Here is a 14,823-nt window from a genome sequence, read left to right as displayed (position 1 = left end):
AACAGGGGCCTCCTCTCTTCAGCCAGCACTTACACAATGGAGAGAAAACTCATAAAGGATACAGGTGGAATTAATTTAAAAACAAAAATGAAACATGGTACACTATGAAACTCTCTCTGGACAAAATTGGTAAATTTGAACATTTATTTTCTGTTCACTAAAGTGCGAGAGATACACTCTGGTTACTCATTGAATATAGAGCTTTAACATTTTAAACACATCACTTGTACCACTTCAACCTTAATTTATACTCCATTGCACGACAGTGTTTGCTTGAAAGAACTGATTTTCAAGCTACAAAGTTTAGTTTTTGTTATCAAGGGACACCTTCGTACCGAGTAGGCTATAAATTAAGATTTAGCCTGTGTCTTGCTTAAAGCCTAGACACAGGATCTGACAGAAATTTTGACCCGATGGTCAAGATTCAATTTATCCCCTGAGCAAACAGGCAGGCTCAATTATTATCTCAATGGTAAAAAAAAAAAACTTCAGCACTTGCGCAGGAAACCGGGTTCAAATCCAGGGTAGAAGGGGAAAGTTACATAGTGCAGCTTTAATAACACTGACATAGAGAGAAGCTGTGACCTGGTCGTTATATAGGCCAGCCTCTGCAATCACCAGGTTAACCCTAAAGTATCAGTTCTACTACAAGAGCTTAAACCCAGGACCTTCTGTGTGTAAAGCAGATGTCATAAACACTACTGTATATGAAAGAAAAGCAAGGACAGCATAAACCTGGTAACCAAACAATATTATTTAGCACACACACTGTAAAAATAGCTGAATGTGATAAATCCAGACATCCAACTAGCAGAAGCAAGTGCTTTCTGAGAGTTCTACTAGAGCTTAAACCCATGAGGACCAACTGTGTGTAAAGCAGATGTCATAAACACTACTGTTTACGAAAGAAAAGGGGGGAAAAGCAAGGACAGCATAAACCTGGTAACCAAACAACATTATTTAGCACACACCCTGTAAAAATAACTGAATGTGATACATCCAGACATCCAACTTGGCAGAAGAAGCAAGTGCTTTCTGAGAAAACACCAGCCTTGGTTTACCAAAGACACTTCCCACACACTGGTGCCTGTCACAATCTATTCATAAAACCCAGGGGGTGTCTGGGAATGCATTGTCAGTTGAGACAGTGACAGGCACACCAAGAAACAGCTCCATGTAAATCTGAGCAGTATAATGCTTAATTTATGCTACGCGTTGTGCCCTTGTAGGATGGCTATTTTCGGGGTGTGACATTGGTGCACAACAAAATATTTATCAGTGATATTGATAAAACAAAAGAAGAATATATCCAAAGAACTTTCAAATATATATATATACAAAATAAAAGTACCGCCCAATTATGATTGAATAATAATATTTCTTCTATTATCTGTATTACTGACCTTTTCACTGGGGAAGGGAGGGTACTTTTCTTTTCCCTAAAGAAATGCTTGGAGGCAGGGGCTGCGTTAAAATGGTGCAAACTGCAAGAGTAGTAGCCTACTGTCGTGACATGAGTCGTGACTCAGGGAAATAAGGAACCTTATGTAACAGAGGTGCTGTGATGGGTGGGGAAAGACATCTAGAGGCTGAATATTGTCTATGGCACCTTAAAGAACATATGTGAAATGAGACAAATACAGGCATGCAGGAAATGTACTTAAAACTTCTGGTGATTAGTAGTTTTCGTTCCCTACCTATGTTGAATACACTTATTGTAAGTCGCTTTGGATAAAAGCGTCTGCTAAATGACTGTAATGTAATGTAATGTAATTGTATGTAATGTAGGCTATCACACACGCTGCAAGTAAATAAATAGAACAATCCAGTAACAACACTCAGGTGGGTCAACGTAATTTGTTTTGGGACACTTCATCAGTCTGAAGCCTCTTCAAATGTTAAAAGGTTTATTAACATATCGTCTGACCAGTGACGGCTCGTCTACATGTGCGTTGCGGGCATCTCATAGATGCCCCCCAACCCTATCAGTGTTTGTTCAATAACAGGGGTATCTCCAGCTCTCTATTAAACATAAAATGGCTACATTTTCAGGTTGGGATACCAATTGTATCCAGTCGGAGACTAAACACATACATATTTGGAACATTCGCCCTCCCTGAAAGATTTGCCAGGAGCCACCACTGCGTCTGACTCATATTTTGCATAATGATGCGGAGCAGACCACAAGTGCAACACAAGTGCTGGCTTATAATTGAAGAACGTATGCTCTAGTGGCCTCTATTATAATTACCATCCCAGAAAATCTACACAAAACGAAAGACAAAGGAGTATTAATATTCCTGGCAGTGGCATGGTGCCAGTGAGAAGTGCTTTCCATGCAAGGCAGGGGACAGGGTGTTTCAACAGTTGACTGAATCAGGTGTTAAAACACACAGGAAAACAGGCCACCTGAGGGGAGAGATGGGAATGAGATTAAGAACATTTGTGAGAAATAAAGATAGGCTACAGTATGTTGCTTTCGATGACCTGTGTTTGCTTAACCTGCTCTCTGTGTTTGCTTAACCTGTCCCTCAGGGCTTTATACTGGTATGTTTTCTGTTTTCACTCTACATTGAATATTTTTCGCTGTAAAATAGCCGATCTACAAGCACTTGTAGATCCGCTATTTATATTTATTTTATTTCTGCGAAGGTTTTTCCCTGAATGTGTGAAGTTCTGTGTGTGTGTGTGTGTGTGTGTGTGTGTGTGTGTGTGTGTGCGTGCGTGTGTGCGTGCGTGCGTGCGTGCGTGCGTGTGTGTGAGAGAGAAAGAGAGGGGGGGGGGGGGTATCCATTATCGGATTGCCTAGCATGTGTCAAAACTGGTTAACTATTCACTCGGAGCTAGAAAAGAATAACACACCTTAAAAATATCATTTAGATTTTAAGATTGAACAGGGAAACTATAAAGTGCGTTCATCAATAATAGTGCTGCATGGCATCGTGTGGTGGTGCAGGGGATGAGTCAGACTGTCCACCAGCTGTGAGCTTCTCTTGCCAACAGGGAGGAGTAAAGTTATCTCACAGGGCATGGAGAGGAGAGGGGTGGGGGGCACAGCAGTGTGGATGACGTACAGGTTCATAAAGGATTAGATGTAGTAGTAAATGTGGTGCACTCAGTGAACTGATATGATGGATGAATGGCTGGCAACAATGTTATTTTTGTTATTCTGTGAACTGTTGATATTGTCAGGCACAGTGGTGTAAAGTAAAGTAATTTACTCAAGTACTGTACTTAAGCACATTTTGGGGTATTTTTTACTTTACTGGAGTATTTCCAATTTTCAGTACTTTTACTTCTACTCCACTACATCTCAGAGGCAAATATTACTTTTACTCCACTACAATTATTTGAAAACTTTAGTTACTAGTTACTTTGCAGATATACATTATTATATTATTAAACCACTTTAGCCCTATTTTATACCTAGGCTATTTTAAAAAATGTTAGCACTTTTACTTTTGGTACTTTAAGTAGGCTATTTGCCAATACGTTTGTACTTTTACTCAAGTGACATTTTGAACACATGCAGGCCCTTTAACTTGTAACAGAGTATTTTTATAATGTGCTATTTTGCCATACTTTTACTTAAGTAGAATATCTGTCATTTCCTCTGAGAATAAAACGCGTCCTGGAGAGACAGAGACATTTATAAAAGCCACAATAAGAAGCCTGTTATCCAATTAGTGAGGTTAAAAAAAGGGGTCGTCCTTGTCACACAGGTCATTTCCCAATTAGAACGCCGCACGTTGATTCGCAGCCAAACACATTACATATACTCCCCCCTTTTAGACACATGTGAACCATGTGAACCAACCGAGAGAAGCCAAATTCTCTCTCTCCCTCAGAAAGAAAGAAAGAAAGGAATATATAAGAAATGCACGCTTTGGTGAACGCGTTCATGCGCTGCCTGGGCTTCCTGCTGCTGCCTGCCCCCTGGCTCTCTGTCACATTGTGCTGCTGGGTTGGAGGGGGGGAAACGACGCCATCATGGCCCAATCCCAGAGCTCGCCTCAGAGGCAGAAACAAGCCTCTTACATATGAGGAAGTAACAACCTCCACCAGCAGCAGCGTCTCAACACTAGTTCCTGCTGCTGCTGCCGCTGCTGACGGCTGCGTCTCGCCGTCACCGTGGGCTCCAGTCCGGGGTGTCTGGGAGGCTGTGGAGCGCGTCCTCGGAGCTCCCTGGACCCTGAAGAAACGTCGAGGTTTGTGCGGTGCTGCTGCTGCTGCTACTGCTGCCCGCGGCGGCTGCTGCTGTCCTCCCCCCGTTGTTCCCGTTGCCAGTGCCGCCACGGTTTATAATACTAATCATAATAAAAGCAGCGTTCAGGGAGGAGAGGGAGGAGGGGGAGGAGGGAGCGCCGTTTTAATCGAGGAGGAGGAAGAAGCGCAAGCGGAGGAGGACAAGAAGAGCGCGTTTACTGCTTCCTATCTGCGGTGGAGGAGCGACATGAGCGCGGCGGCCGCGGAGTTCCCGTCGAGCCCGGTGAGCCCGGTAGTAGGACCCTCCTTACCGGCGGTAGTAGGACCCTCCTCACCGGCGTTCCCGAGCCCGGTAGGGGGACCCTACTCCTCACCGCCGGTGGAGCCGGCACCACCCGGTCGTGCCGGCTCCACCGGTGGGGAGGAGGAGGGTGCACCTCCTCCGGGTCCGAGATCAAGCGAGCAGGTGATCACCCACCACACCGTGGTGGTGGACCTGCTGGACGAGCACCTGCAGCAGCGGGAGGACGTGATGCCGCCGCCGGGCGCCGCGGTGAAGATCACCGTGGCCATCATCCAGGCGGCGGAGGACGAGGAATTCGAGCCAGAAGACCTAGAAGTGTCGTCTATGTCTAATAATAATAATAATATTGATTTCCTCATGGGTGGAGGAGGCAGCTGTAGCGACGACGACCAGGGAAGGCACGACAAGTCCAGGTACACCACTGTGTGTGTGTGTGTGTGTGTGTGTGTGTGTGTGTGTGTGTGTGTCTACTACAGCTTTTTAATGTGGAAAATCACCTTGCTCTTTTACAATGCCTCAGAAAGATGTATCTTCCTATATACTGTGTCAAGGTTATTGGTCTGCATCGGCACTGGACTTTTACACTATTAAACTCTGGCTGTGTACACATGGAAAGGGTTCATTTGGTTCCATTTGTACACATGGAAAGGGTTCATTTGGTTCCATTTGTACACATGGAAAGGGTCAATTTGGTCCCATTTGTACATATGGAAAGGGTTCATTTGGTTCCATTTGTACACATGGAAAGGGTTCATTTGGTTCCATTTGTACACATGGAAAGGGTACATTTTGGTCCCAATTTGTACACTCTCTGAGTTATAAATGGATTACATTGGATGCTTGGTTTTCTATTTGTATTTATTTTTTAACTGTGTGTGTGTGTGTGTGTGTGTGTGTGTGTGTGTGTGTGTGTGAGACCACCTGTAGGCAGCAACAGTGACGTAAACTCCCAGACACCTGGGGGGAGAGAGAGAGCAGAGGATGAGATGAAGGATGGCACCTTCACATTACTCTAATCTAATTCCCCTGCGTCATCCTGGTGCTATTCTTGTCCTCTGTGCCCTATATGTTATCCTCCCATCTGCTTCACTGTGTTGTGAAATGTACTGAAAGGCAAAGCGGCCAGAGGTGGGGGAATCACAGTCACCGCTTTCTATTCTAGCCATCCGTTATATATTGTATATTTTCACTTTTCCCCCAGTACAACTGCAAAGCACCTCAGTTGCACTCTGCTCTGCTGCAGTGACTCCTCATTCCTTTTCCTTTTCAAGGACCCCCATTTAATCTCTGGGGACCCCCGTCTTCACTGTGGAATCCTCAGTGTGTATTTGACACTACAAATGGACCCATAAGGATCCGTTGAGGTTACATGTGTGACCTCTTAAGCGTTCCAGTCCCATAAGGTGGTCTCCGGACCTGCCATTGAGGAACAGTGTTCTACTACAGCACGTATGAAATATGTTACAGAAATACAGTTCTAGCACTGTTATTGTTCCTTTGTTTGATGCCTACTGAGCAGGCCACGCATGCGTTTGCAAAAAAGGACATGTGTCCTTTTTTAGATAGATAGATAGATAGATAGATAGATAGATAGATATCTGTAGATAGATAGATATCTGTAGTTTGTAACATGTAGCCTCCAAGCCAGATGGTTCCTAATTTTGGATCATTCTTCTTTCACACAGGATGCATTTTGACCTCAGTTAACCCTGACATCATTCTGCTGTTGTTGAGACCGTTGACGGCATATGGAGCCGATTTACTATAATTCATTTTAATTTGTGTGCCTTTGCGTGGGTGTTTTTTAATTGTCATCTCATGCCCATTGCTGGCTTTTAATCTGAGCTCTTGGCAAAGGCAAAGGATTTATCACACATGTGGCGGTGGTCAGCAGGGGTTAGGCTACTTACTGGGGGTTTAGTAGCAGGGGTTAGGCTACTTACTGGAGGTGTTTAGTAGCAGGGGTTAGGCTACTGTTTAGTAAGTGAGTAGAGCAGTGGTTTTCAACCCTTTTCATATTGAGGTCCATTATTTATTCGAGCCACGGAACCACCATATGATGAGATTTAGCCTCACAGACCCAGGACTTGGAATATTTTGTTATTTTGTTAGTGGGTGGATACGATTTTGTCCACAATTCCATGCTGTATTGATGTGGAGAGCTATTAGGCAAACGTTGATCAAAAATAACAATTCTTTGATTAAGTAATTCAGCGTAAAATGATTACGCTCTCAAGAGTTAAAGATCTATAAGGGTCCATTTGGTTACCAACTCTTCATCATTTAGCTGGGGACCACCTGGAAGCCCACCAAGGACCACTGGTGGTCCCCGGACCACTGGTTGAGAACCACTGAAGTAGAGGAAAGAAGAGAGAGCGAGAGAGGGGGGGCGAGAGTGAGAGTGGGCGGTTGTGGGAGGTGATGAGTCATCCACAGAATTTCATTCACACCCTCTCTCTCTGTTCCCACACAGTCCTTACCTGAGTGTAAACTTCAAAGCTTTGGCCACCACAAGTCTTTCTATGCATTATTGAACAAAAGCCTCCCAGATGGACAGTTAGTATTATTATTTTTTTGGTGAACATCCACATCCTATGTATGTGTGGGAGGCGGTGCCGCGTGGACAACCTAGGCCTGTCACAATTATACATAATCGTACCTAATCGTAATTATCTGAGATAATAACGGCAATTATTCAGCATAATCTTTATAATTTCCATGTTGAAACATTTTCATACGTTTTTCAAATCTTTTAAAAGAATAGTGGAAATGGCAGCTTCAAAAACAAGCTCACAATGCGTCGCTTTAGCTTGTAGATCGGCTGTAAGTATAAAGCTATTAAATATGTCAGCCGTTTCTTTGTATATTTAAGTTATTTGTCGTATATACCCTGTGGAATGTTTGTTTACAAAGCCTAAAAGCCAAACAGAAATATATTTTCATATTTATGTGTTCCAACTAGGACTGGCTCTGTCTGCTGCAGGCAGCCTCTCAGATGGAGAGGTCTTAAGGGAGTAGTTCAGCCAAAAAATGACTTATTTTCTATCAATTACACACCCCATGAAGCATTGAATTCATGGAGATTTTTTTTTGTTTTTGTCGTATTCCTAAGCCAATAATTTGATTACCGTCGGAAGGATGCTAATGTATCCGGTAAGAGACTCAAAGGAGACTCTTTGAGTCTCCTACCGGAAATGCACCCGGTCATCAAATTATTGGCTCAGGAATGCGACAAACACAAAAAAATCTCCATGAATTCAATGCTTCATGGGGTGTGCATTTGATAGAAATAAGTCAATTCTTTGGGTGACTATTCCTTTAACAGGACACTGACTGGCGGAGGCTCTGACCACAGAGGCATGGTTGGTGACTCGCACGGCTGTTGACAACAGTCTGTCACAAAGGGTTGACAACAGCCTGTCACACTGTCACAAAGGAAAAATGTCAAGGAGATGCTCTGAGGACAGAACAACAATGTTGGCAGCCTTTGTGTCCAGTCTGTGCAGGGCGAGGCTGTTTCATAATACAATTTTCTGACTAAACCAGTTAAGTTTCTGCTGCCTCGTGTTCAAGAAGATAACTGCTGTGTTCGTAGCAATGTGTGTGAATATATATATTTAGATGAAAAGCAGCACGTGTGCAGCAACCTGATGCTGTTGTATAAATTGACAGACATGTCTTGTACCGGGTTGTTTTTTACTTGTACAAAACGGAATGCAATGATGCTGTCATGGAATTCTAGATCGATCGAAGAAGCGAGTCGAGACAATGGGGATGTGATGGTTATGCTTTAATTTACATATCATTCATGGGGAGAAGTACGTTAGACACACAGTCTGACACAGATCAGTTGTAAGGTAGTTCTGCCGACGAGCACAGGGTGCAGACCATAGATATACTAGCTGCAACAAGGACAAGCTGAACCATAACATATGGGCTGTAACAAAAACAATAGCTATCAGGCCTAGCGGAGACATCTTTGCTCCTACAGGCTACCAAATATCATGTCGTATCATAAAAATCTACAAGTGATGGTAAAATATAAAGGTTAGATATAAACCATAAAAACATAACATAATTCTTCCTCAATGCCGTCGTGTCCCATGTGGATCTCTGACATCAATATGATGTTAGCTTCGCCCACATATGGACAGATTTATGGGGTTTTGTCTCTCATCCAAGCCTTTGTTATCTTTCTGCTTCTACTTATCTTTGAATGATGATTTGCGGCGAGGCGCTGTGCTGTAGGCAAAATGACAACTAAAGCTGCCCGCACCCCGCTTTTATCATTTATTTCTACCTGATTCAGATGCTATTTCTGGTGTATCGATGACATCATATTTATGTCCGTCGCCTCCAAATGTTAGGGACGTACGATTCGTCTTAAAAATGCAATATCTGTAAAATTGGTATCAGCAAAATATTTTTTAGCCGATATTTTATTTATAATTATGTTTTAACGTGAAAAAGCATTTTGTGACTGAAGTCTGCAGATTCAGTCATAACGGGTGTAAGGTAAACCCTACTGGAAACTTATTGCAATACAGATCTGTATCGATCGATTTGACATGCAATCAATCAGTTATCGGCCAATGTTTATATTTCGTGCATCTCTACCAAATTCAGGCTCAGTTCTTGCCCAATCCAAGGCAAGCCCCATTGGCTTCCATTATACATTTAAGTTAGATTGATTTTTTTAAAAGCGTGACGGTAATCAAGAAGGCTTTTATTTGTCACTACGACTCATACAAGTACAAGAAGTGAAATGTTGTGCATTCCATAATTTGCCCTGCTGACAGAATGAACAAAGACATTTGGTGAACGATGGTCCAACGGTTTGCACGATTAGCTTGGGACAAACATGCACGCACACACAAACCCTCTTCTCTTCCCCAGCAAAAACACATTTTGCTGGGGACCCCCTGGTACCCCAAGGACCCCTGAGTCCCCGGACCCCACTTTGAGAACCACTGTTCTAAGCGGCTAGCCTCCTACAGAGCCAAGCCGGGAAAAATCTGTTTACAGTCTGGTAAAAACAAGCTTGAACTACCTACCTTTGAACTGCTAAGATGCAAAGTAAATATTTCCTCCTCTCTCTCTCAAACAGTGGAGCTGGCACCAGCGGAGGTGAGCTGGAGGAGGAGAGTTGGCAGCCCCCAGACTCAGACCTGATCCAGAAACTGGTGGCTCAGATCGAGTACTACCTGTCGGATGAGAACCTGGAGCACGACGCCTTCCTGCTAAAACATGTCCGACGCAACAAAATGGGCTTCGTCAGCGTCAAGCTTCTCACGTCTTTCAAAAAGGTAGGGTCTGGAAATCTGTTTTAAAGAAGTTGATCTCCAGGTCTTGCTCAAAAAGGAGGAAAGAGTTGTGAAGGACATGAACACATAGTTGATGTATTTGTAGAACTGTTATTGCAGTATATCATGTTGTAATATTGTTTAAAGACATTTAAGCCATAGTGTATTGGTATTGCAGTGAGGCTTTGGTTATAAACCAACACAAACCTTTTTTTTTTTTAAATGGTGAATATGCATGAAGTCTGTGTAATTATGTCCAGCCTGATGTTTAGCAATATTGCTATAAATTACAAATGCCATGAACACTTAAATTGGAAAACAATTCAGACAAAAAGTCTGTTTGATTATGTCTAGCCTGTTGTCTAGCAATATTGCTATCAATTCCATGGACACTTGAATTGATATTTAGGTCTATTTAATTATGTCCAGCGGCCAGCCTGTTGTCCACTGTCCAGCAATATTGCTATTCATTCCAAATGCCATGGACACTTGAATTAGACAATTATTGAAGTCTGTTTATATTAATTATGTCCAGCCTGTTGTCCAGCAATATTGCTATTAATTCCAAATGCCATGGACACTTGAATTAGAAAATTGTTTATGAGTTTCTAGTTTCAGTATGGTTTGCTGTTTGGGGGCAGCAGTGAAATTCTAACACCAAGCGGCAACAGCTGGTGCTACTGAGTGTCCTTCCTAAGTGTTGGTGGTTTAGTTCTGTACACACACACACACACACCCTACTTAAATCATTTGGTTAAACATTATTCAAACAGCTTTACTTACTGTAACCATGATAACCATCAGTGCCAAAAGAAAGTTAAGTGATTCATTATTGGCTGATGCAATGAAACCAGGATGTTGTTGTCATGAGTCACATCAGTTTATCATAATAACATCAGTGCTCTTACTGCTTCAGGAAGTCTGACAGAGGATGCTATAGGGGGTGCTGCAAATTCTGGTGAATTTCCCTATAGGGGAAGCCGTGAATTTCCCTATAGGGGAAGCTGTAAATTCTGGTGAATTTCCCTATAGGGGAAGCTGTAAATTCTGGTGAATTTCCCTATAAGGGAAGCTGCAAATTCTGGTGAATCTCTCGTCTGCCAATTTGACATAACATTTTTTTTTGGCTTTTAGTTAACTTTGTTATTTGTAGTATATGTAGCTTATAGTATAATGAGCACCTTATTTTTTGATTTACCTTAGCATTTAGTTTTTAGCCACTAGGCTGTACCCTAATGGCTTAAGACAATATTCCATTATCTCCTCGTTGCAGGTGAAACACTTGACCCGTGACTGGAGAACAACCGCGTACGCCCTGAGACACTCGACCATACTTGAGCTCAATGACGAGGGCCGCAAGGTGCGGCGCAGGTCAATGGTGCCCGTCTTCGCCAGTGAATCTCTGCCCAGCCGCATGCTGCTACTGAGTGACCTGCAGAGCTGGCCAGAGCTGGCGGCTCTGGAGCCGGACGGTGGGGAGAACGGAGGTGGCGGCGAGGGAGCGACCCAGCAGGAGCAGCTGATGAAGCTGTTGCTGAAAGCGTTCGGTACGTACGGCGCCATCTCCTCGGTCCGGGTCCTGAAGCCCGGGAAAGATCTTCCGGCCGACCTGAAGAGGCTGAGCAGTCGATACAGCCAGCTGATCACGGAGGAGTGCGCCATCGTGGAGTTTGAGGAGGTGGAAGCGGCGGTCAAGGCCAACGACGCCGCGGGTAACGAGGACGGAGGGGCCGGCTCTCTGGGGCTGAGGGTGGTCCTGATTGGAACCAAGCCGCCGAAGAAGAAGGTGCCCAAAGAGAGAGCGCCGCGCGAGGAGGGAGGGATGCGCAAAAGCCGTTCGCTCAACAGCAGAGTCCGAGAGCTCCAGTACCACGGCGAGGATTCGGCCTGCAGCTCTTCGGACACCGAGAGCAACCCCACCTCCCCCAGTCTGGCCCGCAAGTCGCGCTCCTGCAACAAGCTCAGCCCCACCACCGCGGGCATCAACCACCTCAGCCCCGTCGTGTCCCCGCGAAACAGTCCCTGGTCTAGCCCGCGCGCCAGCCCCGGCCCCCAGCGCAAATCCCCGATCCCCCAAAAGTCTCCCCTGGCCAGCGAGGGCAGGCTGAGCCCCGAGGCCGGGCGCCGCTGGGCAGACTACTCCTCGGATAGCAGCCTGACCCCTTCGGGGAGCCCCTGGGTTCAACGGCGTCGGCAGGTGGCATCGCAGGAGAGCAGTCCCGTGGGCAGCCCCATGCTGGGTAGAAAGATCCAGAATGCAGACGGTCTGCCGCCCGGCGTCATGAGGCTGCCACGAGGCCCCGATGGCACCCGTGGCTTCCACTGCATCGCCATAGGCGAGCGGGGCAAGACTGCGGCTACTCAGACTTGAAGCATTAGAGCACTTATGACACACTTTCCCTTTATATACCCTCCCATATAAACGGTACAGTGGAGATTTTGACCCAGTCCCTGGACACAAAACGCAACCCCCTCCCCCATATTTGAATGACGTGTAGATATTTTTTGTTGCGATTTAGTTTAGTCTCTTTTTGTTAAAAATATATATATTTATATTTTTTTATATGACTTTTTTGGTTAACATGGTGACATCTTTTTGATTTGCTAATGAAGATTTAAGTTGTAACTTCATATTGATTCAAGGGAAAAAGAGATTCTGAATAGTTTTATTGTTTCTCAGGCGCCATAGAAATGGACTATGTCACCTCCATTGCTCCCTTTTCCATATCGTCAGTGGGGTGGAGAAGAATGCCCACATCAGATACATTTATTTTTGTTAGTTTTTTTGTGTCTGCTGTCTGCAAGTATGTGCTTTAAAAGCTCACAACGTTGTCTGTGGATGATGTATAAATATGTAAATTGTGTGAAAAGTGGCATGGGCGCAATGGGGTTGATATCGAGGTATTACCATTATGCCTTTATGTATTTGTCTACTGTGATTATCACTCTTACATGCTATTTAAACTGAGCCCTGCCGTACAGTTTGATCGGTTATCTTTCATGGACATTTTATTATATATATTTTTAATTTTTAATTTTGTTTGCCTTTTTTTTTATTTCTTTATTTTCATAATGCCTTGGTGGTTACTTAACTTAAGCTTCCAAAGTATGGGAGGTGAGAGGGGTTCGCTCCAGTCTATGAAATGTTGGGCTGTTTGGCAGGTAGCTCTGGGTTGGCTTATCTCTGTTTTCTGTCAGTATGACAAAGCTGGTTGGGTTTGGGGAATGTCAGTGATTTAGATGCTCTCTTGCCTTTACACCTAAGCTGGGGTATTGTACAGTGCATTTCTTAAATAAATCACTTAAATTGCATTTGGCTTGACTATGCTTGATTGACTTTTCTAGCGATTCTGTAGGTCACTTCATGATCATTCTAACCTTTTATTTAAATGTTCTTTTTTTTAAATAAGGGCTTTGCCAGTATGGTCTGGAGATTTCATGTACTGTGCCAAAACGCATACTGAATTAATTTGAGTGTTGGAGAGTGGAATTGGCTGTATTCCAGAATTATACTCTAGCTAACCCATCTGAGACTGGCTGCACAGATGGGAGGTTTTGGAGATATGGGAGAATATAGTATATATGTTTAGCTCTGTATCTCAGCAGAAAGTGAATTATGTGTGTGAGTAGTATATTTAGATGAGTGACTGACTGTAGTGGAGATCCAGAATGCCAATTGTAAAAGAATCAACTTCATCTAAGGATTAAATGTGTGCCTTTGCTGCTTCAGCTATCAAAGACGTAATGCATCTTTCATTTTCTTGGGAGATTTCATTTAAATGTATGACATGTTTTTGCTATATAGTGTAACTGACCATCATGTGAGTACACGGGAGTGCCTAAAGCTATTCAGGTACTGTTTATCCAAAAGGACGGGGCTGAGGCCTGTCTTTTGGGATCAGTGACTGATGGGAATAATTGGGCTTACACAATACTGGAATAATGGTCTTTAGTTATCTTTGCTCATGAATAGTGAATGAAACGCAACATTGGGTCGGCTCACCTCAGAGTAGCACCCTGATTTCTGACCACTTATCACACATTACAGCCATTATTCCTGTAATATCATGAACAAATGAGAATAGTGGATGGCCTACATAATTATATAAAAACATAATGTAACCAAGTCCAGTAATGACGTTTGATTTCTCCCATAGGTAATGAGAGGATAATAAGATAATGTTGCATCTAGTGCCGAGCAGGAGCATTGGCTGGTAATGATGCCAGGGGCCCTGGACTGACACAGGGTTACTTTAAAGATGACAGATTTGATTGTTTAATGTAATCCATTAAGAGTGGGAACGCATCTGTCATTTTAAGATTTCTTTGGCTATTCAAAAAATAGCAGATATACAAGCGAATAGCGTGGCACTATGTGCCGTGCTATGAGCTTGTATATCTGATTTTATTAAACTTTTATTTGTGCAAATCTTTGAATATAATATATGTTTTAAAGCAGGGGTCTTCAACCTTTTCAGGCCAAGGACCCCCTAACCAAGAGAGATATGAAGCAGGGACCCCGACTACATATTACATAACATTGTGTTGCAGATTAAAACTTTTCATAGATGTTGGTTTCATGTTAATGTGTATTTTAAGACATTTAACCACTTAAACCGTCAATACTTAGTAAACTTTCACTCTGTACTTTGTCTGCTCTTTTTCCCCCTCTTTGCCGAAAATAGCCGATCTACAAGCTCACAACGCCTTGTAGATCGGCTATTTTCGGCTAAAGTTGTCCTTAGAATAGGGATGCTAGGGTTCAAGTGGTTAATGTGAAAAACAATGATCCTATCACACAGAGATTTGGCGGACCCCCTGTAGCAACTCTGAGGACCCCCTAGGGGTCCCGGACCCCCTGTTGAAGACCCCTGTTTTAAAGCAAACATTTTTTACTCCGATCTGTGCTTCTGGGTGTCCTTGGAACAACATATTTTGAGATGGGGGGGTCCGTGGCCAAATACATAGCCTTTTGGGGGTCCTTGACATGGAAAAGTCAGAGCACCACTG

General features: G+C 43.6%; 1 protein-coding gene across 1 annotated transcript; it reads left to right on the top strand.

Moving 5' to 3' along the window:
* Positions 1-3,877: 3,877 nt before the first annotated feature.
* On the top strand, positions 3,878-13,950 carry larp6a (La ribonucleoprotein 6, translational regulator a; the record flags this gene model as incomplete). Its single annotated transcript, XM_084064087.1, has 3 exons — positions 3,878-4,923; positions 9,618-9,816; positions 11,087-13,950. The coding sequence occupies 3 exons, from the start codon at positions 3,878-3,880 to the stop codon at positions 12,182-12,184; spliced, it is 2,343 nt and encodes a 780-aa protein (XP_083920213.1). The 3' UTR covers positions 12,185-13,950.
* Positions 13,951-14,823: the final 873 nt, after the last annotated feature.

The sequence above is a fragment of the Gymnoscopelus microlampas genome (genome assembly GCF_963454915.1).
Source record: "Gymnoscopelus microlampas genome assembly, chromosome: 1".
Lineage (NCBI taxonomy): Eukaryota > Metazoa > Chordata > Actinopteri > Myctophiformes > Myctophidae > Gymnoscopelus > Gymnoscopelus microlampas.
The sequence above is the reverse complement of the archived record's forward strand: the minus strand, read 5'-3'. Positions and strand labels throughout refer to the sequence as shown.